At 36.0% G+C, this 25,037-nt stretch overlaps 2 protein-coding genes across 3 annotated transcripts in view; one reads left to right on the top strand and one right to left on the bottom strand.

Moving 5' to 3' along the window:
• LOC106873570 (propionyl-CoA carboxylase beta chain, mitochondrial) overlaps positions 1-25,037 on the bottom strand; it is a 55,145-nt gene that overhangs the window by 21,692 nt on the left and 8,416 nt on the right. The window contains exons 6-8 of the mRNA XM_014920999.3: positions 24,279-24,339; positions 23,667-23,716; positions 22,912-22,953 (exon numbers count right to left, since the gene is read on the bottom strand). Coding sequence (XP_014776485.1) covers positions 22,912-22,953; positions 23,667-23,716; positions 24,279-24,339 — 153 coding nt within the window. The remainder of the gene's footprint in view (positions 1-22,911; positions 22,954-23,666; positions 23,717-24,278; positions 24,340-25,037) is intronic.
• On the top strand, positions 4,105-10,885 carry LOC106873571 (beta-1,4-galactosyltransferase galt-1). Of its 2 annotated transcripts, none has more exons than XM_014921001.3 (2): positions 4,105-4,705; positions 7,639-10,885. In XM_014921001.3, exon 2 carries the CDS (start codon positions 7,652-7,654, stop codon positions 9,152-9,154), a length of 1,503 nt encoding a protein of 500 aa, XP_014776487.2. In that variant the 5' UTR covers positions 4,105-4,705; positions 7,639-7,651; the 3' UTR covers positions 9,155-10,885. The 2 variants fall into 2 exon arrangements, with proteins under 2 accessions (XP_014776487.2, XP_014776488.2); XM_014921002.3 differs by having other exon boundaries at positions 4,193-4,705; positions 7,643-10,885.

Below are 25,037 nucleotides of genomic sequence, written 5' to 3'. Positions count from 1 at the left end.
TGGCCCTGTGTCCACAATACAAATTTGTGGCCCATGCCCATAAAATTAATTTGTGGCCCCGTGCCCATAAAATAAATTTGTGGTCCTGTGCCCACAAAATAAATTCATGGCCCTGTGCCAATAATACAAATATACACATTTATACATACATACACTGACACATCTATTAAATGAAATTTATAAATGGTTGGTCTAGGGTGGATTGGTGAATATAATATCCTTTTATTTGTTTCAATCATTTGATTGCGGCCATGCTGGAGCACCGTCTTTAGTCGAACAAATCGACCCCAGGACTTATTCTTTGTAAGCCTAATACTTTTTCTATCGGTCTCTTTTGCCAAACTGCTAAGTTACAGGGACGTAAACACACCAGCATCGGTTGTCAAGTGATGGTAGGGGGACAAACATATACATACATACACACATATATATATATATATATATATATATATATATATATATGTACAACAGGCTTCTTTTAGTTCTACCAAATCCACTCACAAGGTGTTGGTCGGCCCAAGGCTATAGTAGAATGCATTTGCCCAAGGTGCCACGCAGTGGGACTGAATCCTACTTACCATGCAGCCACTCCTGTGCCTCTATGTACATTTAAACATCACGTTATGATGCTTGCATTTTTATTTTTTATTTTCTTGTTTCACACACACTCATACTTTGTTTAAATGTACACACATACATACACCAAAAGTTGAATGTATTAACAAGTCATATGTTAGAGAAACTGAGAAAGAAACAGAATGACTGCAGTCCAGTCTGACAAACTATAAATTTTATGCTTTTATCCCAATTCAAAATATATACTAATATATATATATATATATATATATATATATATATATATATATACTGAAACCATAAAAGTACTTAAAGAAAAAATGAAGGACAAGTGAAACTAATCTTAGGCAAAGAAAAGAAACAAACATGGTTTTAAGAAAAGTAAAGATTTCAAGATTTATATGAAACCTCAAGAATTGTTAACCTTAAATACAGTAATTTAAGAAAAGAAGTCTTAGCTAACATTTGATGTTGTTTATTCTACCCTATCCCCACCCCTTGGCCGAGTCAACCTTGATCAGTAACCCTATGATCAAAGCTGTTCTAGCCTTGATCATCCTATCTTTTATTTTCATAGTGTATCCGGGAATACATTATCCAATGTGCTTTCTTTTTGAAACACTAGAGTGTATGATCTGAGAGAGTTATTATTTTGCAAGGCTTTCAGTCACATGAATCTTTTGTTCGAAATATGAACAGGAAAATGTTTTAGAAACAAAAGACAAGTTGAATGTCGGCTTGCCCTTAGCAACAGATTTAATAGCCAGTAATAAAGTAAAACAATATGTATATATTCAGATGTAACAATACTCTCTCACACAAACAAACATCCGCATCCCTCTGTATCTAGTTGCATAAATCACCAGAATATAATTGCGTGCATGGGAAATATAAACAACATATTCTTACATTATTTACAATTGACGGATATTTGTCCTCATCTTGTTTGTTGTTAACACAAAGTTTCGGCTGATATACCCTCCAGCCTTCATCAGGTGTCTTGGGGAAATTTCGAACCTGGGTTCTCATTCCTAAGGTATTTTTCGATGTTGTTGTCATTATTATTATTATTATTACTATTATTCAGGTCACTACCTGGAACTGAACTCAGAATTGTTGGGTTAGTAAGCCCACACTCTTAACCCCAAGATTCCGAGTTCAATTCCAGGCAGTGACCAGAATAATAATAATAATAATAATAATAATAACATCAAAAAATACCATAGGAATGAAAACCCAGGTTGGTGGTCCCAGGCAGATTGGTACCAAAAGGGTTAACAAGTTCAATACCTCATTGTTCTGAACACAAATCTAATCAGGATAGCTCCCTTTCAGAGATGGCTAAGAGAGTAAAGAGTTGATTTCAATATTTGACATGACTGTTTCAGGACCTCATTTTTTCAATGTTCAAATCCCATCAAGATAGACTTTCATTTGGAGATGGTTGAGGAAGGGGTGAAACAGACTAAATACCCTATATCTCAACAAGATTCTTAGTAATCTCAGTGTTCTAGCAGGCAATTCAATCCACATCAGGATGGACTGCCTTTCATTTCTCCAGTGGTGGTATTAGTAATATAAGCCCTACAAATATATTAACGGAAAGAATTAAGAATGAACTTTGTCTTAACAAAAGAAATTATTTCCTCTAAATGGTGTGTGTGTGTGTGTGTGTGTGTGTGTGTGTTTTAAGAGTTAGTTTTCAAAACAAAGTAGAAAGGAAGCCATAAGCATGTGTGTTATTGTAGACTTGTATTAAAGAGTACTTTGTATATGTTTGAAATGTGTGTGGATGTAATTCAAGAACACCAGAGAAGGGGGGAGGGGAAAAAAAAAACAAGTTCTGTACCCTACCTTCTTTAAATAAAGGGAGAGCTTAGAAAAGAGTGGGGGATTGAAATAAAATATATATATATATATGAAGCCAGAAGACACTAAGCATCCCAGTGACAATTTCTTTTTACGGTTATATGATATATATATACAGTGAGGATAAAATATTGTCATGAACCGAAAAAAAAAAAAAAACAGAGGTTTATACTGATGTGAAACTACAAAACTATCATATTGCTACCATGAACATATAGAAATCCATGTGGTGATTCATGCAACTAAATACAGAGGTGTGTGTTTGTGTGTGTGTAGTACTATGTTATTTGATAATATACAGAGAGAAAAAGGGATAAAAAAAAAAAAGGGTGACCGAAATTTATGGTGTTAGGAGAAAATATTTACCAATTATGGATAGACACGTGCATTTTTAAAGAAACATTTGGAAAATAGATATCATATGTTGCATAAGACTTATACATTACCTCTGTGTGTGTGTGTGTGTGTGTGTGTGTGTGTGTGTGTGTGTGTGTGTGTGTGTGTGTGTGAGAGACGATACATATATATATATATATATATATATATATATATATATATATATATATATATACATATCTCAGGTTGGCTTCATCTTTCACCCTTCCAGAAGGTGATAATATAAGTACCCAAGTACTGTGTACACATGTAATTAACTACTATATATTGAAGGTGGTACCCCATGCTGGGGTATCATTTTCAAGTATGGCCCCAGTCTAATTACTAAAAGCAATAAAAAGTAAAAAAAAAAACAAAAAAAACTGAAGTGTGTATTATAACACAGCTACATACAGCTGTGATTAAAAAGTTCACTTCAAACCACTTGGTTTTAGGTTCAGTCCCACTGTGTAGCACCATGGGGCAAGCCTCTTCAATAGACCTGAACCTAGTAAAATATTGTGAATGGATTTGATAGATGGAAACTGAAAGAATCCCATTACAAAATGTATATATGCATGTGTGTGTGGGAGGGGGTGACCCTTTGTCTTAACATCACATGACAGTTGTTAATGGGCATTGCCATCATACAATCAGTGCCTTTCACATCCAATCTTGAGTGAAAACATGCCCAGCTATGGGGGGGGGGGGTTACCTTGCTTGGAAACAGGTGAGGGATCATAACAGGAAAGTCATCTGGCCACAGAAAATCTGCCTATACACACACACACACATATATAAATGCTGATACATCTACACCCTTTCATGGCGTCTGATGTGGCTTTTTAAACCAGACAGTGTTTTGAAAAAACACCCACACAGATTGCACCTCTGATTTGCACTACCAATACCTATACATACATATATACATACATACATATATATACATACATACATACATACATAAATACACACATATACATACAAACATATATATACACAAACATATATAAATATATACAAACATATATATACAAACATATATATACACATATATACACATATACATACACAGACTTTTCAGTACCCCAGTGGCAGTAGCAATAAAATAAGTACCAGTAATATCCAACAACAAAGTTGAAAATAGCATTGGCTGGCAGAAGCACATGCACGTATACTTATAGCTATACACACACACACGCATATATATATATATATATATATATATATATATATATAGGTGTGTGTGTGTGTGTATAAATTCACAAATCCACACTTCTATACAGAAGGGAGCCTAGACAAAGAAAGCAGTGGTGATTAGTGCATTGCTTGCTCCTGCTGATGAGATACACCCCCCCCCCCACCCTCCTCCACATTGAAGAGTCTTAACTGGTGCTGAAGTAAATCCCCTTACCGACAGAAAAGAAACAAAAAAAAATATATATAAAAGGTAAGGGAAGAACAAACAGCTAAAAGAAGAGAACTACCATCAACAACATCTTGTAGTCAAAAATTTCTTGAATGGGAAGCAGGCTTTACCAAATTCTCTAATTCCACTCCTCTTCTTTCTCCTTTCTTTTCTTACTTCCTTTAACTATTTAAGAAAGTGCTGAAGAGATGAAAGACAATAAAAAGAAAGAAAGGAAAGAGAGAGAGAGAGGGAGGGAGAGAGAGAATGAGAGCAGGCAGAAGGCGGAACACACTTCCTATCATCATTTTATCCTTCAAGAGCTGTACAACTGATTAAAGAATCTACTTTTCGGCTTTGGAACATGAGATGAAGAAAAAAAGGAAGAAAGGAGCTTCTATATTTTTATCATCTGAGAAATTCACTGAATTAGTTTTACTTTGAGAAATGGGAATATTCTAAAGACACTGATTAAAGGTAAATACACAATATATATTTATATGTGTGTGTGTATGTGTGTATGTGCATGAGTTTGATTTACATATGGTGATGTGGGTTTGTTTACATATACTTACATTTAACTATGTAGTCAGTAACTCGTAAAATCAAAGTCTTATATACATCTCTGAATGTGTGTGTGTGTGTGTGTAACATGATATCACAGTAAGAAAATACGTGAAAGATTCATGAACACCTCTTCATACAAATATCAAAACATACACATTCCCATGTACACACATATCCGTGAAAGTGTACACACACACACCTCTATACAGATATATAGGAAACAGACATATATACACACACCTTTATATACACATAACAAATATATATATATATATATATATACACACACACACATCTTTATATACATATAAGAACGTACATATATACACATTTTTATATACATGTAAGAACATATACACACACACATACACAAATATATAGAGGACCATGTGTGTGTATGTGTATATATATATATATATCATCATATATACATATGTCATATATGTATGAATGTATACATACATGTGTGAATGTGTGTATGTATGTATATATATATATATATATATATATATATATATAGATAGATAGATATGTACACACAAATATTTATGGAAATAAATGTTTATATATTATGTAGGGGGACCAATGTTAAAGAGTACAGTAAGTTTTTCTCCCTATTTATTTCGTACTAATATATATATATACAGTCCGTGTGTTTTTATTGGCTAAACTGGCAATATGACCATCCCCAAGTACAACAACATCTGTTTCAACACACAATTTCACATCAAAAATCTTGCAAAACAAATATATATATTCTTATTTATATAACATATATACACAAACCCTATACAAACTTATCTATATATATATATATATATATATATATATATATATATATACATACACACGTGCGTATGTTTGTGTGTCTGTGTTTGTCCCCCCACCATTGCTTGACAACCAATGCTGGTGTGTTTACGTCCCCAGAACTTAGCACTTTGGCAAAAGTGACCGATAGAATAAGTACTAGGCTTACAAAGAATAAGTTCTGGGGTCAATTTGCTTGACTAAAGGCAGTGCTCCAGCATGGCCACAGTCAAATTACTGAAAAGAATAAAAGAATACACACACACATACATACTTACATGTATTCACATACATACTACACATATGCATACACACATACGTATTAATATATCCATACAATATACTTACACAGGCATGCATATTCATATATACATGCACACACAAACATGCATGAACATGTATAGGTGTATATACATATACATACTCATCATATATGTTTACTATACAGGTCAAATGTTTTAGTTTTCAATACAAAAAGTATATAAAAACCATCTTTGTTTACATAACATACATTTCCTTTTCACTTTCCGTAAAGTCAGACAAAAACAATATTATTCAATATTTTTATGTTTTCATAGATATTTTATAATAATTAGAAAAAACACAAATCCCTACATTCAGTGCATATGAAACAGATAAACATTTTCCAAGGTCTGTGAAAATGATGTTGACTTATAGAATTCTGTCCACAAGTAATTCAAATTATAAATTAAATAACGTGGATATTTACAAACAAAATCCTAATTCATCATCATCGTTTAACGTCCGCTTTCCATGCTAGCATGGGTTGGACGATTTGACTGAGGACTGGTGGACCAAGAGGAGACACCAGGCTCCAATCTGCAGCTGGATGCCCTTCCTAACGCCAAACACTCTGAGAGTGTAGTGGTGCTTCTACGTGCCACCGGCACGAGGGCCAGTCAGGCGGAACTGGTGACGGCCACGCTCGAAATGGTGTGTTTTACGTGCCACCTGCCCAGGAGCCAGCCCATCGGCACATTTGTTTTTAATTATAGGTTTGTGAAAGAGGAGAGAGAGAGAGAGAGAGTTTGATAAGTGATATACACGAAACTAGATGCTCTTGAGTCACTTCTGTAAGTTATTGTTGATTAAAAAAAAAAAATCAAAAATTAATATGTACCCATGTACTTCTCATGCTTGCTCTACCAAGCGTGTGTGTGTGTGTGTGTGTGTGTGTGTGTACATCATTTAACATCCATTTCCCATTCTGATGTGGGTTCTATGGGTTGACAGGAATTGGTGAGCCAGAGGGCTGCACCAGGTTCCAATCTGTTCTGGCATGATTTCTGCAGCTGGATGCCCTTACTAATGCAAACTGATTTGCAGAATGTACTAGGTACATATTTTGTGGTGCCAGCACAGGTGTTTTTTTTATATATTCCACACACTCACACACATGGCTCCTGGCCTTGCTAGCTCCTGTCAAAAATGGACATTAAATGATGGTGATATGCAGATATACATAATGCACATACACGCATATATATGTACACATAAATGTATATTATATACACAGGCAGATATATATGTATGTGTATATATATATGAAAATGTAATTGTGTGCGTGCACACACACACACACACACACAAACACATGTGCAAAAGATATGTCTGAAATTTTTTTTACATGGAAATCTGTTCACAATTATGCTTTTGGGTGGATTCTTGGAACAAGCCAACAAACACAATACTTAACAGAATGACCAACAATTCCTCAGTACAAATAAACAAAACAGATTCAAATCGTCACACCACTATCATTTAAAACACAGAAATTAAATAAATAAGGAAATGCTGCTTTCATTGCAAAATGACTGAGAGTTATGGTAAAATAACAACAGCAAGGTAAAATAATTTTTTATTTATTTATCAAAAATTAGAACTTTATTATTATTTCTTTTAACTTAATACAATTATAAGCATGAAGCACTGACTATTTTTTTGTTTGTTTTTGTGCGTGTAAGTGCATATGTGAAGAAGAAAACTAATATATTTTTCTCTTTCTTCTTCCAAAGACAGTAAGTAAATATGCAGCGAGATGTGTTCCTTCTATCCGTGGTGCTTCTTTACTGTATCATCTTCCTCATGTTACACTCGCATCTCAAAAGAATCAATAAGCCCATAACACAAAAATTCATTGCTAAACAACAAGAGAATGACAACACGGTAAAAGCTACCACAGCACCAACAGAATCAGTATTGGTAGCAGAACAAGTAGAAAATCTACAGCAACTACAACGACCATTTCCAAAGAAAATAAACATTCTCAAACAGCATCAAAATAAAGAAAGTTTCGTTATTAAACGCAATTACAGTGAAGCAAATATACACATGCCTCAATCTATAAAACCAAAACTGGAAAACATTTCAGATTCAAAAGCAAATTGTTCTAAATGCAAGAAGCTGCCATATTCTGGAAGTTTCCAAAATATATCTGGTATTTTTGTGCTGACCACATTTTATGACCAAAGAATTCCCTCCAAGCATCGAATTCGTATTTTGGCTGTACAGGATGCTAAAGATAACCGCAAACTTGTCTGCTGGTTTAAAAACGGTACATATTTGGTGCAATCATATGCTACTAAATACGAGATGTGTGAGAACCATGGACGTAAGTTTGGAGGATGGATTTATTCTTGTCTGGTGCCAAAAGGCATGGGATCCATTAAAGTCGTGTACCTGTCTCTTTATACCAACAATATCCTTGCTCCACTGACAAAAATGGATTTAATTTCACTCACCAAAACAGGAACAAAGAAATTATTTGGTGTCTGTATACCTCCTTTGTTTGGATCCGTTGGAATGACAAAACTTGTACAATTTTTAGAATTGAATCGAATTTTAGGAGCTTCACATTTCCATTTCTATCTCCATAATGCTTCTAGCAGTGTTCGGGTTATATTAAATCACTATGCCAAGTTAAATTTAGCTACGCTTTTTGAATGGGAGCTACCATCAGTTATAACTAACAACAACATATGGTACCACGGGCAACTTCTGGCAATACAAGATTGTCTCTACAGAAATATGGCTAACTTCCAGTTCCTGCTGTTTTCAGATTTAGACGAATTTGTCATCCCACGTAAAACATACACATGGCCGAGACTCGTAAATTACTTGAAAGACTTAAATAAAAATCACACCAGTGAAAATACATTAGGATTTTCTTTCAAAAGTGCATTCTTTGATCCTTGGCAAACCCCCGAGAACAGCCAACAGTTGAGCTACTTACAACGGCTACATCGGAGCAAATCGATAAGTAATGTTCGGACAAAGGTTATGATTCAACCAGACAAAGTGTTTGAATTAGGGATCCATCATGTAAGTAAACCAATCTTTGAGAACTTAACTATAACCAATGTCGATCCAGAAATAGCAATGATACACCATTATCAACCATGTATGGTAAGATACGAACCTAAAATGCAATGCTCACCAAAAATAAGAGATGCAACAATTCTCAAATACACCAAGCAACTTCAGAATAATTACAACCAAAGAGTGAAAGAATTATTCAAAGATTTCTTGTGATTTAAATCCTTTGTGATAAAAATTAAAAGCAGTCACTGAAGGGGTAAGTTTTAAAATCCTGTCCTTGTTTTAATCAGAAGTCCTTTTGTTTATCACTCAAAACCTGAATTCTTTACTGATGTCAACATTACCAGCAAACATAAGGTTGGTCGTTTTCTTGTATTGCCCCACGTATGATACACATAAATGAATGAAACACACAAACACCCATGTCAATAACACACATCAATATACACTTCTCTAGTCAGACTAGGGAAATCTTAATAAAATCTAGTCTGTAGAATATTTTTCTTTCTCTTCTAGAAGTCGTGGTATTATGTTGGCCTATAAAATTACTTGGGATCAGCATATATCTATAAATGTACGTATACATAAAAAATTCTCCATAATTATTAGTAGATGAATGAGCTATCAATGATAAAAAAATAATGAAGATAGTGTGTGCGTGTGCGTGTGTGTGTGTGTGTGCGCGCGCACACATGCAGAGATATTTATGCTTAATATTCTACAGATAGAAGTAAAGATATAAGTAGTTTTTCAGTTATCTCCAGCATCCCAACGTTAATTCCAATTTTCACATGTTCTATTAGAAAAAAAAAAAATAATAATGTCACCACACCCTGCTATGAAAGCCAAATTAACTTACTACTTATATTCCAGTAATGTGTACATTTAGAGCAGAAAGGATATCAAGTGTGGATAGGAGAAGCACACACACATATACATGCTTTCAGAGCACAGATGGCTGAACCAGTAAGAAGATAGAGGTGAAAACAAAGTGAGCATATGGAACTATCAGCCCATATGTTAGCACTGTCACTTTGTTGTAGTCTCAGATAAGACATTAAACTCTCTGAGGCCAAATCCACCTGACTCTTAAAGCAGCTTTACACAAAGCAGTTTAGTTTCTTAAGTGTGGAAAGCTGGGGAAGAGATTGCTGTGTATATTCTGACAGATATCAAGGGATTTAGATGATGGCATATGAACTACTCTCAAGGAACCAAAAGCATGTGTGCATACACACACACACTTTCAATTTAATCCCTTCACATTCCATTGGGGCTCTGCTTATCTCCAGTTTGTAACGTTTAGTGGTACAGGAGATAAATCTGCTTTTGGATAACCTGCTAGTCAACCACAGGTGACTTGTCAAAAGTAGACTTGACTTAAACACAGCCAGTCAAAGTTTATAACACAGCTGTTGCTTATTCTTTTATTCGATTCAGTCATTTGACTGTGGCCATACTGGAGCAAAACCCCAGGACTTATTCTTTGCAAGCCTAGTACATATTCTATCGGTCTCTTTTGCCGAACCACTAAGTTACAGGGACGTAAACACACCGGCATCGGTTGTCAAGCAATGTTGGAGGAACAGACATAGACACACAAACATATATACACACAGTAATATATATACACATATACACATATATACGATGGGCTTCTTTCAGTTTCTGTCTACCAAATCCACTCGCAAGGCTTTGGTCAGCCCGGGGCTATAGTAGAAGACACTTGCCTAAGGTGCCACACTGTGGGACTGAACCCGGAACCATGAGGTTTGGAAGCAAGCTACTTATCACACAGGCACTCCTGCGCCTATAGCAGAGAATTATTATTCCACTTCTGTAATATCTTATTTACAGCAAAATGGATTTTTGCTGCCAAGATGCTAACCTCTAAGCAGATTATTACCCAACACCTTCACACCTCAGCCATCCATATCTCCAAAACTTAAAGAACAGAAGATAAACAAGATGACATAAATGACCTAGACATGACATCACAAAGGAAGTTATAGAATATAAAGTTTTGAGTATCTGCAACTGACCTAAGCAGCATCCTAATCATGCTTTCATTCAATTTGCATCAATTCATCTATACATCCAAATATACATCACAGAAAAAAAAAAAAAAAAAAATTTTTGAATCAGTGAGAAACAGAATTTTTGAATGCAGACCAGAAATAATATTATTTTCAACAGTTTTTTTTTTCAAGGTATTTACTTGTTCAATTGCAATCAAAAATACATACAGATAAAAGATCTGAAAAGGAAAAAAGAAAAAAAAAAAAAAAATACCTGTCTGTAAATCAAGGAACGCATTTATGTATCACAAACATTCAAAGACATTTGAAATATTTTCTATTTCGTTTCTATTCTATGAAACATATTGTTAAATCTTAATTATATTTATTTAAAAATGTTAAAAAATTAAAATTTTAATATTTAATTTGAATAGTTGCTTCAAATCTTTGTTTAACATGTTTATTTATGCATAAAACAAACCTGCAATGTGTGAAATATATATATACATATATATATATATATATACATACGAGGGTGAATCAAAAAGTAATGCCATTTTGTTTAGGACAGGTATAATTACCAACACAGGAACATGTATCATACATCAAAATGAAGCTGGTCCTCTATGGATCACATCCCTACTTCTCAACATAGTCACCGTTTCTCTCAATAACAATGTTCCACCTTTGAATGAGAGCAATTATCCCTGCCCCATAAAATTCTGTTGACTGTTATTGACCCTAGAAAAAAACTGTGATCAAGAAGCTGGCTTTTGAACTATGGATTTCCAGTTCAGTCTCGTTGTGCAGCACCTTGGCCAAGTACCTTCTACTACAGCTCTGAAGGATTTAGTTGAACGAATCAAACTCCTGCAATTATTTTTAAGCCTGCTACTTATTCTATTGCACTTTTACTGAACCACTAACTTACAAGGACATGAACAAACCAACACCAGCTGTCAAGCAGTAATGGCGGACAAACGCAGCACAAAGACACATACATGGATATATACATAAATACACACACATACACAACTGGTTTTTTTCTGTTTCTGTCTAAGAAAACCACTCAGAAGACTTTAGTCGGCCTAACACTATAGTAGAAGACACTTGCGCAAAGTACCACACAGTGAGATTGAACCTGAAACCACGTGGTTAAGAAGTAAACTTCTTACAGCGTAGGATAATTAATTCTACATTGACTTGTTTCATCAGGTAATGGTAAATTAGAATTTGCTTCTCATTTATTTAACGATGCATAAAACAGGGTTAAGCGCTATCTTTATATTCCTCTATGGTTTCTAGAAGGATTAACTAATTTGATGAGGGATTCTTTTTGTGTGGTGGTGGTGGTGGTGGGGAGGGGGGCAGTTATAATTGGAATGCACTCAAGGTATATTTAGGGAGTTTGTGTTGGTTATTGGACTCTTCATATGCCCACAAATGTAGAAAGTGAAGATAATAAGAACAAGATGTTGGTTCAGAAAGTTTCTGGCAGTTGGTTTTATAAACAAGATTAAGTCAAACAACACCATCAATCCACTTAAAACATACAGCTGAACGTATAAAACAAAACAAAAAAAAAAAAAAAGGAGTAACAAAAAAAAAATCCAACAACTTATGTGAAAACAATATTATTTTGGTTGATAAGAAAAACTAGCTTTATAAACACAGACATTGAAAAAAATGTCGTGGAAGGTTCCATTTTTAAACTTACATCCACGCATGAAAAGAAAAAAAAAAAAAAAATAGAGCAAAGTTTGGGGAAAACTTCTGCATCAAATACTTTTACTTGTTTCAATCATTAGACTGAGGCCATGCTAGAGCACCACTTTCAAGGATAAGTCAAACAAATTCATCCCAGTACTTATTCTATCAAGCTCTTTTGCTTAACTGCTAAGCTGTGAGGATGTAAATACTGATTGTCAAGTGGTGTAGAAGACACACACACATACACTGTGTTATGTTGGACAAATGAAGAGTGCTCAATACATGTAGAGCATATAGTCTTTTTTTTATATTGAAAGAATTTGTCTAATGACTCAAGTGTTATGGCACTCTGATCTTCAAGCAAGATCTCTTGCTTGAAGATCATGCTAACGAAAACACAGTGGCATGAAACTTGGGTCAGGAGATGAACTGTCAGCCTGTTTCAGTAAAAAAAAAAAAAAAAAAAAAAAAAAAAAAAAAAAAACTATATATATATATATATATATAGGCGCAGGAGTGGCTTTGTGGTATGTAGCTTACTTACCAACTACATGGTTCTGGGTTCAGGCCCACTGCATGGCACCTTGGGCAAGTGTCTTCTATCGCCTTGGGCCGACCAAAGCCTTGTAAGTGGATTTGGTAGACTGAAAGAAGCCCGTTGTGTGTGTGTGTGTGTATATATATATATCGCTTGACAACTGATGGTGGTGTGTTTATGTCCCCGAAACTTAGCAGTTCGACAAAAGAGACTGATAGATTTTAAGTACTAGGCTTACAAAGAATAAGTCCTGGCTTGATAATATAAAGTACAGTCAAGAACAGGGGTCACTATAATTGACTAACACCCTCCCACTAACAGTGTTGTCCTTGTGCTTTACAGTATTTCTTCCGGCTCTTGACATTCTGAGTTCAAATCTCACCAAGGTCAAATTTACCTTTCATTTCTCCAGGGTCAACAAAATAAAGTACTTTCCAAATACTGGAGTCCACAGTATCACCTGCTCCCTCTTCCCTCAAAGTTGCTGGCCTTGTGTCAAAATAACATTATCATCATCATTAATAAACGAAGTTATTTATATTATGTTTAAAAACAACCCATTGTACCAGTGCTTCCGTTTATTATTAGAACTCATTAAACAAACAAATCTTACCAATTAAAAGAAACATAAAACAAAAATATAAAAACATAAGCCCTAAAATAACAACAATAACACTTAATTATCCTTCGAGACTGAGATGTGATTTCAAAATTAAATAAATAAATATACACTGTCATTCAACCGTTTTCTCTCTTGCAGAAATATTAACATTACAGACACCTGTTGACTGATGACGTAACATTTGCAATGGTGGAATGTATGACAAGAGTGACGAAATGTATCATATGCAAAATAAACAACGGCTGTTGACCCTTTTAATACCAACCCTTCCAAGTGACTACTGTACATTCCTTTAATATGAAAACTACTCGAGCGTTTAGAATTTAAATTAACTCCATGGCAACGTTTTGTTTTTTCTTATGAAGCAACTAGCTTACACTGACGGTAATCATCTCAGCGAAGACCAGCAATTAGCACACGACAACGGTTTGGCGTATATTTCTTCTTTCACTCTTTTACTTGTTTCAGTCATTTGACTGTGGCCATGCTGGAGCACCGCCTTTAGTCGAGCAAATCGACCCCAGGACTTATTTTTTGTAAGCCTGGTACTTATTCTATCGGTCTCTTTTGTCGAACCGCTAAGTTACGGGGGACGTAAACACACCAACATCGGTTGTCAAGCGATGCTGGGGGGGACAAACACAGACACACAAACATATACACACACATACACATATACATATATACGACAGGCTTCTTTCAGTTTCTGTCTACCAAATCTACTCACAAGGCTTTGGTCGGCCAAGGTGCCACGCAGTGGGACTGAACCCAGAACCATGTGGTTGGTAAGCAAATGCACCATTTATTTATGTAAACTGTCATCACTGCGAGGACCATAAATTCAACGAACCTGGCATGGCTGGATGCGATTGTAAATTCAAATACATCCAATGTCCACTTCACTCTTCATTCACCTGGGGGGAGGGTAACAATAAATACCAATGCAATCCAGTAATTTATTCTACTACTTCACAGTTGAGTGATTATTACTAGATGGAAAGACGAAAATAATTGCACCAAGAGTGTGAAAATATTGGAAATTACAATTAGGTTAAAAAAAAAAAATATATATATATCCGACTCCTGCTAGTTTACCAACCACATGGTTCCGGGTTCATTGCCACTGTGTGGCACCTTGGGCAAGTGTCTTCTACTATAGCCTCGGGCCAACCAAAGAGTTGTGAGTGGATTTGGTAGACAGAAACTGAAAGAAGCCTGTCATATATATGTATATATATATAGATCGTTGCCAGTGCCCCTGGACTGGCTTGTGCGGGTGGCACATAAAAGACACCATTTCGAGCGTGGCCATTTTCGTGCGGGTGACACGTAAAAGCACCCACTACACTCTCTGAGTGGTTGGCGTTAGGAAGGGCATCCAGCTGTAGAAACTCTGCCAAATCAGACTGGAGCCTGGTGTTGCCATCCGGTTTCACCAGTCCTCAGTCAAATCGTCCAACCCATGCTAGCATGGAAAGCGGACGTTAAACGATGATGATATATATATATATATATATATATATATATATATATATATATATATATATGTGTGTGTATGTGTGTTTGTCCCCCCAACATCGCTTAACAACTGATGGTGGTGTGTTTACGGGAACGTAACTTAGCGGTTCGGCAAAAGAGACCGATAGAATAAGTACTAGGCATCCGAAGAATAAGTCCTGAGGTCGATTTACTCGACTAAAGGCGGTGCTCCAGCATGGCCACCGTCAAATGACTGAAACAAGTAAAAGAGTATAGAGAAAATAAGTAAAACTATTTTCATCTATAAAACAGAATAGACAATAAATAAGTTTCTAGTAGAAAGAGTAAGAATATTTCTGTTGGTTACAGAGTCAACACTGAAATCTAGATAACATTCGTTACAGCATCTAACAGCTCACAGCACTCTAAACATATTGTCTGAGATTAGTTAATAGATTAGAGGTAAGAATGTGGATTGAGTCCCAAGTGAGCAACTCCCCATAGAAGTGCCTGAAATAACATCAGATACAAGCATCTGACAAATTCATAAGAAATTATAGTGTAATATTTACTACAAAATAAAAATGTTTCCAGCACATTTGTACTGAAAGACTCCAGAAAGATAGATCCAAAGTTACTTCTGCAATAAACAAACAAACAAACCAACAAGCATGCAAGTTCTTTTGCACCAAAACTAAACTTCCAATGAGATATCTTTCAGGATATTTGTAAAATTAAAAGAAAATAATATTTGATAAATTTGGACAGATTTGTTATTCGTAGCAAAAAGATTGTTAGATAATAAATGGTAGAGAAATAATAAACCGACTACATGTCATTGTAACTTAAGTGAGTCTGCATTTGTGATGGTAGTGGCTGTGGGGAGGGATGATTCCAATAAAAAGGCATATAGATAAGAATATTCTCAGCTATAAATTTAGAAAACGGCACCAAATGTTTTGTTTACTACAAAATGCAACTGATCTCTTGCTAATATAAGAAACATGGTAAGCATCATAGAGAATTGTCTCAACCTTGATGGGATAATTTAAAGGATAGGGGAGGGCGTTGGATGAAAAATAACCAATACTTATTCAAAACAGTGTTACCGGAAACACTACCGAATATTTCAAACATAGTCAATTCAAGAATCCTTGTGGCTACAAGCACTAAAGGTTAACACGTATGGAAGGAACTACAATGTATTGCTAACCTATCCAACCCATGCTAGGACTGAAGACAATGATGAAGTTCTTCGATACGGCCAGGGCCAGAAATATAGGGGGAAGAGTCTAGGTGGTTAATTAATACTTTATTTTCTTGACTCTGGAAAGATGGAAGGTATTACTGCAGTTTGATTAGAAATCAAATTGACAAGATCAAAGTCCAAAAATGGCAAAAGATGTAGGCATTGGTAAGAAAATTAAACTGGTGCACCAAAAGCACCCATTACACTCTCAGAGTGGTTGGCGTTGGGAATGGCATCTAGCTATAGAAACCATGCCAAATCAGACTGGAGTCTGGTGCAGCCCCTCAGCTTACTAGCCTTGGTCAAACCATCCAACCCATGCCAGGATGGACAACAGACATTAAAAGATGGTGATGGTGATGACGATGCATTCAAATAAAAAATACTCTGCATAGTTTTCGTTCTGTTCATGTTGTACAGTCAGTTTCTTTCCATTCTGTCCATCAAATGTACTGAAGCAGAGATTGGTTGTTGGAAACTAATGATGCTATTGTCTACCAAAGGGAATATAAAAGAAATGTGTTGGGCCTCATGGAGGCAAAGTGTGTGTGTACACACAGACATACATAAGACTCAAGAGTCATAGGTTTATATCCAATCCTCTAGAGACATTAGGTTAGGTCATTGGGTAGTGATGGAGGTACTCAATTTTACAGCTGTACTCTGTGGCTAAGTCAGTTATAATTGAATTATGAAACCTTCCACTGGATCACACAGCAGTTCTGGTATGTGAGACCAAACTGAGGTAACTATAGTTTTTTTGTTGTTGTTTAACCACAGGTCAGCCATGGCTAAGTAAAGCTACAGATCAAAGAAGCTTCAGCTGTGACCATCCCTTCTTATTTATCAAGGCCTACATTAACCAATGAACACATTTCCTTTAAAGACATTGTGACCTCAAAAGATTTAGTTACTGTTTCTAACAGATCTAGCAACAACCTAGATACTTCCTTTGTGTGCGCAATTAGAGCTGGAAGAAACGTGTTTCTTCATGCCAGGCAAAATGCTTAACGGTATTTCGTCTGTCTTTGCCTTTCGTCCTATCAGGATTGATAAATTAAGTACCAGTTGCGTACTAGGGTTGATCTAATCGACTGGCCCCCCCTCCCCAAAAATTTAGGGCCTTGTGCCTAGAATAGAAAAGAATTAGATGCATGTGCAGACATATAGATCAAAGTAAATGGAAGAAAGAAAAAATGGTTTTCGTGGACATATGGAAATATAGATGCAAATTCACACAGTAAAAGAGAATGAAGGAAATGAAACTGCCAAGGACACAAGAATAGATACCATTTGGTTGGCAGAGCACTCACTCACTCAGTGCTGATAGTTCTAAGCAAATCAGAGAGAAACCACATCTGCTTGTGCTTGCTGTAAATGCAGAGTTAATTAAGCCAGCAGGACCATTTAAATAGACCCTGGCTACTAAAATAAATAGTCTAGTAGAGAAAGTATGGAACATATCAAAGCAGGAAATAGCTTCACCATTCCTAAACTTCAATCATTTTGTTTTTTACTTCCTTTGATGGTGTTTTTTGTTGTTTTTTTTTTTTTTTCCTGTTTTCATTCATTTTTATTGCAGCAGAGTTTCTATGTAAAATAAGCTTAACACCAACAGTTGAATCCCGCCCACCTTTCTCGTAAATTACTTCAGGAACTGCATTAAAATATGAAAACCCTAAATGCTGTTTACGAAATCGGAAGAGAGAATACATCTACACCATGAGTATGCATGCGTAACAGCACTAGCAAAGAGAGGCAGAAGAAAGAATTACTAAAGAAAAAAAAAGAGAGAGAGAGATAAAAAAAAAAAATGAGAAAGGTGAGTGGGGGAGGTCAATGGGTTAGTTGGATGCATGTGTTAGTTATATTGGTGGTTGGGGAGGAGGAGAAAAAAAAAAAGGAAGTGAAAGTTGAATTTTGAGAGCAGCAGCTGGAATTCATACAAGAGAGTTTGTTCCTAACAGAAAAGTTGCTGATGAACGTTAATAACATTAATTAGCACCAAATTTATTAAATAACGACAACATGTTAGATTTTATAAATAGTGCATAACATGTGGAATGGTAATGCATGCTAAATATATGCTCCGAGACACACAAACACCACATGTATGCATGTCTTTTATATTTAAACTAAACTCTTCTTCTCTCTATAATTAACTTTCTCCCTCTCTTCTTGTAGTGGTCCCTCTCCCCATTAATTTTTCTCTCTTTTATCTACTTTTATAAGTAGCCCTGAGCAATGAAAGACACACAGAATCCCTATTTGATTACTCTTTTACTTGTTTCAGTCATTTGACTGCAACCATGCTGGAGCACCGCCTTTAGTCGAGCAAATCGACCCCAAGACTTATTCTTTGTAAGCCTAGTACTTATTCTATCGGTCTCTTTTGCCGAACCGCTAAGTTACGGGGACGTAAACACACCAGCATTGGTTGTCAAGCGATGGTGGGGGGACAAACACAGATACACAAACACACATACATATATATATATATACGACAGGCTTCTTTCAGTTTCCGTCTACCAAATCCACTCACAAGGCTTTGGTCGGCTCGAGGCTATAGTAGAAGACACTTGCCCAAGGTGCCACGCAGTGGGACTGAACCCGGAACCATGTGGTTGGTAAGCATGCTACTTACCACACAGCCACTCCTGCGCCTAGTTAATTATTTCTGTATCAATAAGGTTCAGCTTGGGTAAGATTTGAACTAAGAACATAAAGAGTCAGAACAATTACACCAAAGCTTTTACCTGTTACTCTAATGATTCTGCTAATCAACCAACATTTAAAAAATAAATAAAATAAAAACAAAAAAAAAGTTTAAATTTCAGATAAAAAGAAATACGAAAATGTGTTAATATTTTGCCTTTGAATTAAAAACAAAGCAACAACAACAATAATAATCCTTTCTACTATAAGCACAAGGCCTGGATTTTTGTGGGGAAGGGGACAATCAATCACATCAACTTCAGTAACTGACTGGTGCTTAATTTATCGACCCCGAAAGGACGAAAGGCAAAGTTGACCTCAGCAGAATTTGAACTCAGAACATAGCAACACACAAAATACAGCTAAGCATTTCGCTTGGCATGCTAACAATTCTTTTCTACTCTAGGCACAAGGCCTGAAATTTTGGGAGAGGAAGCTAATCGATTACATTGACCCCTGTACACAACTGGTACTTAATTCATCGACCCCAAAAGGATGAAAGGCAAAGACGACCTCAACAGAATTTGAACTCAGAACGTAAAGACAGATGAAATACCGCTAAGCATTTCACCCGGCGTGCTAATGATTTTTTTCTACTCTAGGCACAAGGCCCGGAATTTGCGGGGGGGGGGGGGGGGGGGGCAGTCGATTAGATCAACCGCAATACGCAACTGGTACTTAATTCATCGACCCTGAAAGGATGAAAGGCAAAGTCAACCTCAGCCAAATTCGAACTCAGAACGTAGCAACAGACAAAATATTGCTAAGCATTTCGCCCGGCATGCTACCGATTCTGCCAGCTCACCGCCTTAACAACAACTTACATAGACCAGAAATTTACGAGGAGGGAACAGCTGATTCTATCCAGACACCCACCCGCCCACCCATAACCCCACTAGTACTTCACTGGTACTTATAGTAATAATGATAATAAAACCAAGGATGATGATAATGATCATTATAAAGATTTTCACATATGGTTGTCATAAAGCAGTTTATTATTTCACATTAAATGGCTTCATATGATGGAAGGGGGTGGGGGGAAACAAAATACCGATTCCATAACTTAAGAATTATTATACTATATATATATATGTTATCTGGTGGCGTGAAATTTACCCTGGAAATAAAGTCATATTGTTAAAAGGAACCCGATTCCCATGTTCAAAACTATGATAGATTAATAACTGTGATATTTAGTCAAAGCTAAATGTCAGATTTAAAAAAATAATCTTTACTCTTGGTTCCCAGCTAAACTTTCTTATCACCCATCTGTGTCATGTGTGTGTGTGTGTGTATATATGTATACACGCACACACACACACACTAATCATGAAAGTAGTTGGACCTCCTGAAAAATTATCATCATCATCATCATTTAACGTCCACTTTCCATGCTAGCATGGGTTGGACGAACCTATTTATAAAATTATATTTTACCAAAGCATTAGAAATTTTTTGTCAGTATGTTTCTCTTGTTCTCATTTAGCCCCAGGTCAAACCTAATTTCAGTAGTTTTATGAACAAAAGGCATTCCAGCCAGTAAGAGTGTGGAGAACGACAATATAGAAAGTGTTCTTTCTTTATTCAAGTCATTTATGAAGGTAGGGAGAGCTATGGCTGCTATTTCTAGCAGATCAAAGGACCATATTAAACAGAGATGAGGCCTCTCTCACCTACAGGACAAACTGCACCACATTGAACTTACCGACCAATGAGACCTCTAATCAAGCTATATGCAAAAAAAACAAAGCATCTTAAGCCAAGATCAAAGTAGTAATTAAATACAAGCTGACCAAGACCTTTGGCGATATGCTGTGCTTGAGAAGACTCATCAAGCCAAGTGAAATGGCACCTATGAAATCATAGTCATGGCTGTTGTTGGTGGTAAAAAGCACCCATTACACTCTCGGAGTGGTTGGTGTTAGGAAGGGCATCCAGCTGTAGAAACCCTGCCAAATCAGACTGGAACCTGGTAAAAGCTCTGCAGCTTACGAGTTCCTGTCAAACCATCTAATCCATACCAGCATGGAAAGCAGACGTTAAATGATGGTGATAATTAGGAGAACAATGATTTTAGTTTTTCTTTCAGCAGAGATGTACCACAAAGGTTCTTCCAGTTCACTCCAATACTTAATATATTACCCCCATCCTTGATGTAGAAGTTTTTTTTTATATTCTTTGGGAAAATTAAAAATTTATGATGCATTAGATTCCATTTGCATCATGATCAACAGTTTCAATTATTTTCACCTCATTCCTACCCTAATTAATACGGTTTCAATGAATTTATAAAACCATATCCCACTGCCTGTCTTAGTTTCTCACTAATTGTTGGTGTTCCTTGAATTCCAGTCAATCTATTGGATCATCCCATAAATAATGCAGTTTTTTCAATTACATGAACTAAAAGTTGGAGAGCAATGGGATAAACTACTTGCATCAACTTGCTATAAAAGCAGGTAGTAATTTTACCTTGTACTTATTCTTAGTGCAAGTTTTGAAGAGTGCAGTTCGATTTTAACAGTTATTTTTTCAAAGCTATAATGGAAATGACAAAGGAGCATATTCGGCATATTTTGTTTTATGAGTTCAATAAAGGCAACAACGCAATGGAAAGTGTGAGGAATATTAATGCAGTATATGGGGATTGGACAAAAAGCCTAAGCCAGTGTCAACAATGGTTTCAGAAATTCCGAGCTGGAAACTACAGCCTAGAAGATGATCCTCATCCTGAAATAATCTGTGCTGATGAGGCTTAATAAAGCCGAAATGGGACTATATATGGAAATTCTGATAATAATAAAGGATCTTATGATAAAATATGTATGTTCTTCTCTTTCCTCTCGTTTTCTTCCACTGAGACAGAAAAAAATAAAGAACATCTGTAGAGCATGACAAGAATGTTCTGCAAGCTCTGGTGGAACAAAATCCCATCATAACTGTTGAGGAACTAGCAGAGAAGTATGGAATTGGTCATTCAACCATTCATCAACACTCATTGGATCAGTGGCTTCTTCAAACTTTCAGAGTCTAATCGTATGCAGAGAGAGAATGTGTGCTCTTCTTTGCTAAAGTGTCTCACGAATGAGCCTTTTTTGGACTGAATAGCGACTGGTGATGAGAAATGGGTTCTCTACAAAAATGTCAAGTGCCAAAGACAGTGGGTAGAGAAATGAAAAACACTGGCACCCTAGGTTAAAGAAGGTCTTTCTCACATAAGGTGTTTTTATCTGTTTGGTGGGAAATGAAAGGTTTAGTCCACTGAATTTTTAAACCCAAACCAAATGATAACAAAGGAGATCAACTGCAAGCAGCTTGAGCAGCTTAAGTCAGCGCTAGAAGCAAAACGACCATCTTTGCTTTCGAGATGAAAGGTGTTCCTCCATCAGGATAATGCTCGGCCACATACAGCAAGGATGACTTTCCAAAGTCAGGAATTGGAACAATCACAGATTCAACATTTCAAAAGTTTGTTAGTTTGTCTTTGGTATGGGGCCAAACATCTTTCAGTGATAAGAACAAACTATATTCTAAGTTTGGCTCATTTAGTTTATTGGTAACATGACAGTGAAAAGCATCATGTAACATTCGAAAAACAGGGATGTTTTCAATAAACTAAAACACAATAAAGCTTACCTTTACAACATCAGGTCCAGTAATGAAGAGGTAAGATGTATCCTGAAACAACAAAAAAAAAAAAGGATGCAATTTAAATAATGCTCAGAATCAATCTTTTTACTATAGGCACAAGGCCTGAAATTTTGGGGGAATGGGCAAGTCGATTACATCGACCCCAGTACTTAACTGGTACTTAATTTATTGATCCCAAAACAAAACGATGAAAGGCAAAGTTGACCTCAGTGGAATTTGAACTCAGAACGAAATACTGGCAGACGAAATACCACTAAGCACTGGTACAGAATAAAAACTACTATCTTTGAGCCATTGGTACTTAGATTACTCACATTCAGCTGTTATAAAAACTACAGTGCCATTAAATCAATTCTGCTACACCCAACATTAAGAATGCATTTCTTCCAACAGAAGCCCTCTCCAAAACACCACAATCCAACTCCTCAAAGAACATAAGTTCTTTATATTTTACAAATTTTATTAATGACATAATACCATTGAAAACAGGAAAACTCATGAAATCACATTTAAAGTGACACTTTCCCTTGGTTTAATTTCTTTCAAGTGTTTTATATGAAAGTAGGGACACATTTAAAATTATTTGGAACATGAATACAAAAGCATTAAAATGGGGGCACGTTTTGTATCCTAAATCTTTGTACCCTATACACAAGACTAACTCTAGATGGCCATCATTAAAAACAATCTTTAGTACTAATGAATGAAGTCCCAAACCATATTTACAAAACATCTCTTACCTTAACCATGAATGTAAAATCCGTCAAAGCTGGTGAATAAACAGCACCACCTAAAATAGTGATGGAAAAAAAAAAAAAAAATCAAGAATGCAACTAAGGATATCATGGATATAAAAGACAGGAAATTCTCATATACACAAGGCACTTTTATGCCCATCAAGCATAATCCATCCTCTGTTATACATCTATAGCAGAGTGGTTGGTGTTAGGAAGGGCATCCAGCTGAAGAAACTTTGCCAGATCAGATTGGAGCCTGGTGCAGCCGCTGGCTCTCCAGACCTCAGTCAAACCGTCCAACTCATACCAGCATGGAAAACAGATGCATGATGATGATAACTAAATGCTGCAAATACTGCCCAATGCATTGATACCTTTTCCAATATTTTTTTACCAAATTCCTACCATAGCAGCAAAGCGTTAAAGCTCTTTGAACCAAATATTTATTTAGTTTTAGACATCCACAATTACAGAATACCAGAGTTACATATTTTCCTACTTTAGAGTGATGAAGGGCCGAATCAACAAGGTAGAATTTGAACTCATAATTCTAAAGTAACAAGTCATTCATTCATCACATAACAAACCACTAATTATTTAAGAACATAAACTTACCAGCACAAGGTCCCATGATAACTGATATCTGTGGGATAACACCTGATGCCATCACATTTCTCTGAAAGGATGAATAAATAAATGGGTCAATACAACATAAAAGAAATACACTACGCCATATGCCCAGGTTTGAAATTTCCCCAAGACACCTCAAGAAGGCTGGAGGGTATATCAGCCAAAAGTGGATAGCACAGGGTTTATAGTAGAAGACACTGGCCCAAAGTGTCATGTAGTTTGGTCAGAGCCCAAAGCCATATGGCTGGAGAGCAAACATCTTAACTATTCGGCCACGCTTGCACCTAGTAGAAAGAAGAAATCTTTGCTCACAGAGATTTATTCAATCAAGTATGACTTCAAGAAGTGAGTCTGAAAGATCTAAGCGGAGTTACGTCCCTTACATAGAAGCTGCAAAAACAGCTAAAATATATTTTAATTTCAAAGTTAATTATAAATTTATCTCAAAGGATGAAGTTAAAGAAAAACAAAGCCAGGATGTTCAGAATTTTCAACTGATGAAGACGACAGAGACTGTGCTAGCCTGTGGCACAAACATATATATGTGGCCACATGGAAGGCCGTAAGGTAAAACAGGCCAAATACACTGGAAGAATACACGGAGAGAAACAATGTAAGAAAAGAATTTCTCTCTTGCTCTCTTTCTCTATCTCAATCATTCCTTTCTATTAAAAAGAAAAAAAAAATTAACTTCAACTTTTAAATGACTTTAGGTGGACTAGTTTAAAAATCTAAGAAAAAAAT

This window comes from Octopus bimaculoides, chromosome 19, assembly GCF_046866305.1.
Source record: "Octopus bimaculoides isolate indiv1 chromosome 19, ASM4686630v1, whole genome shotgun sequence".
Taxonomy (NCBI): domain Eukaryota; kingdom Metazoa; phylum Mollusca; class Cephalopoda; order Octopoda; family Octopodidae; genus Octopus; species Octopus bimaculoides.
The sequence above is the reverse complement of the archived record's forward strand: the minus strand, read 5'-3'. Positions and strand labels throughout refer to the sequence as shown.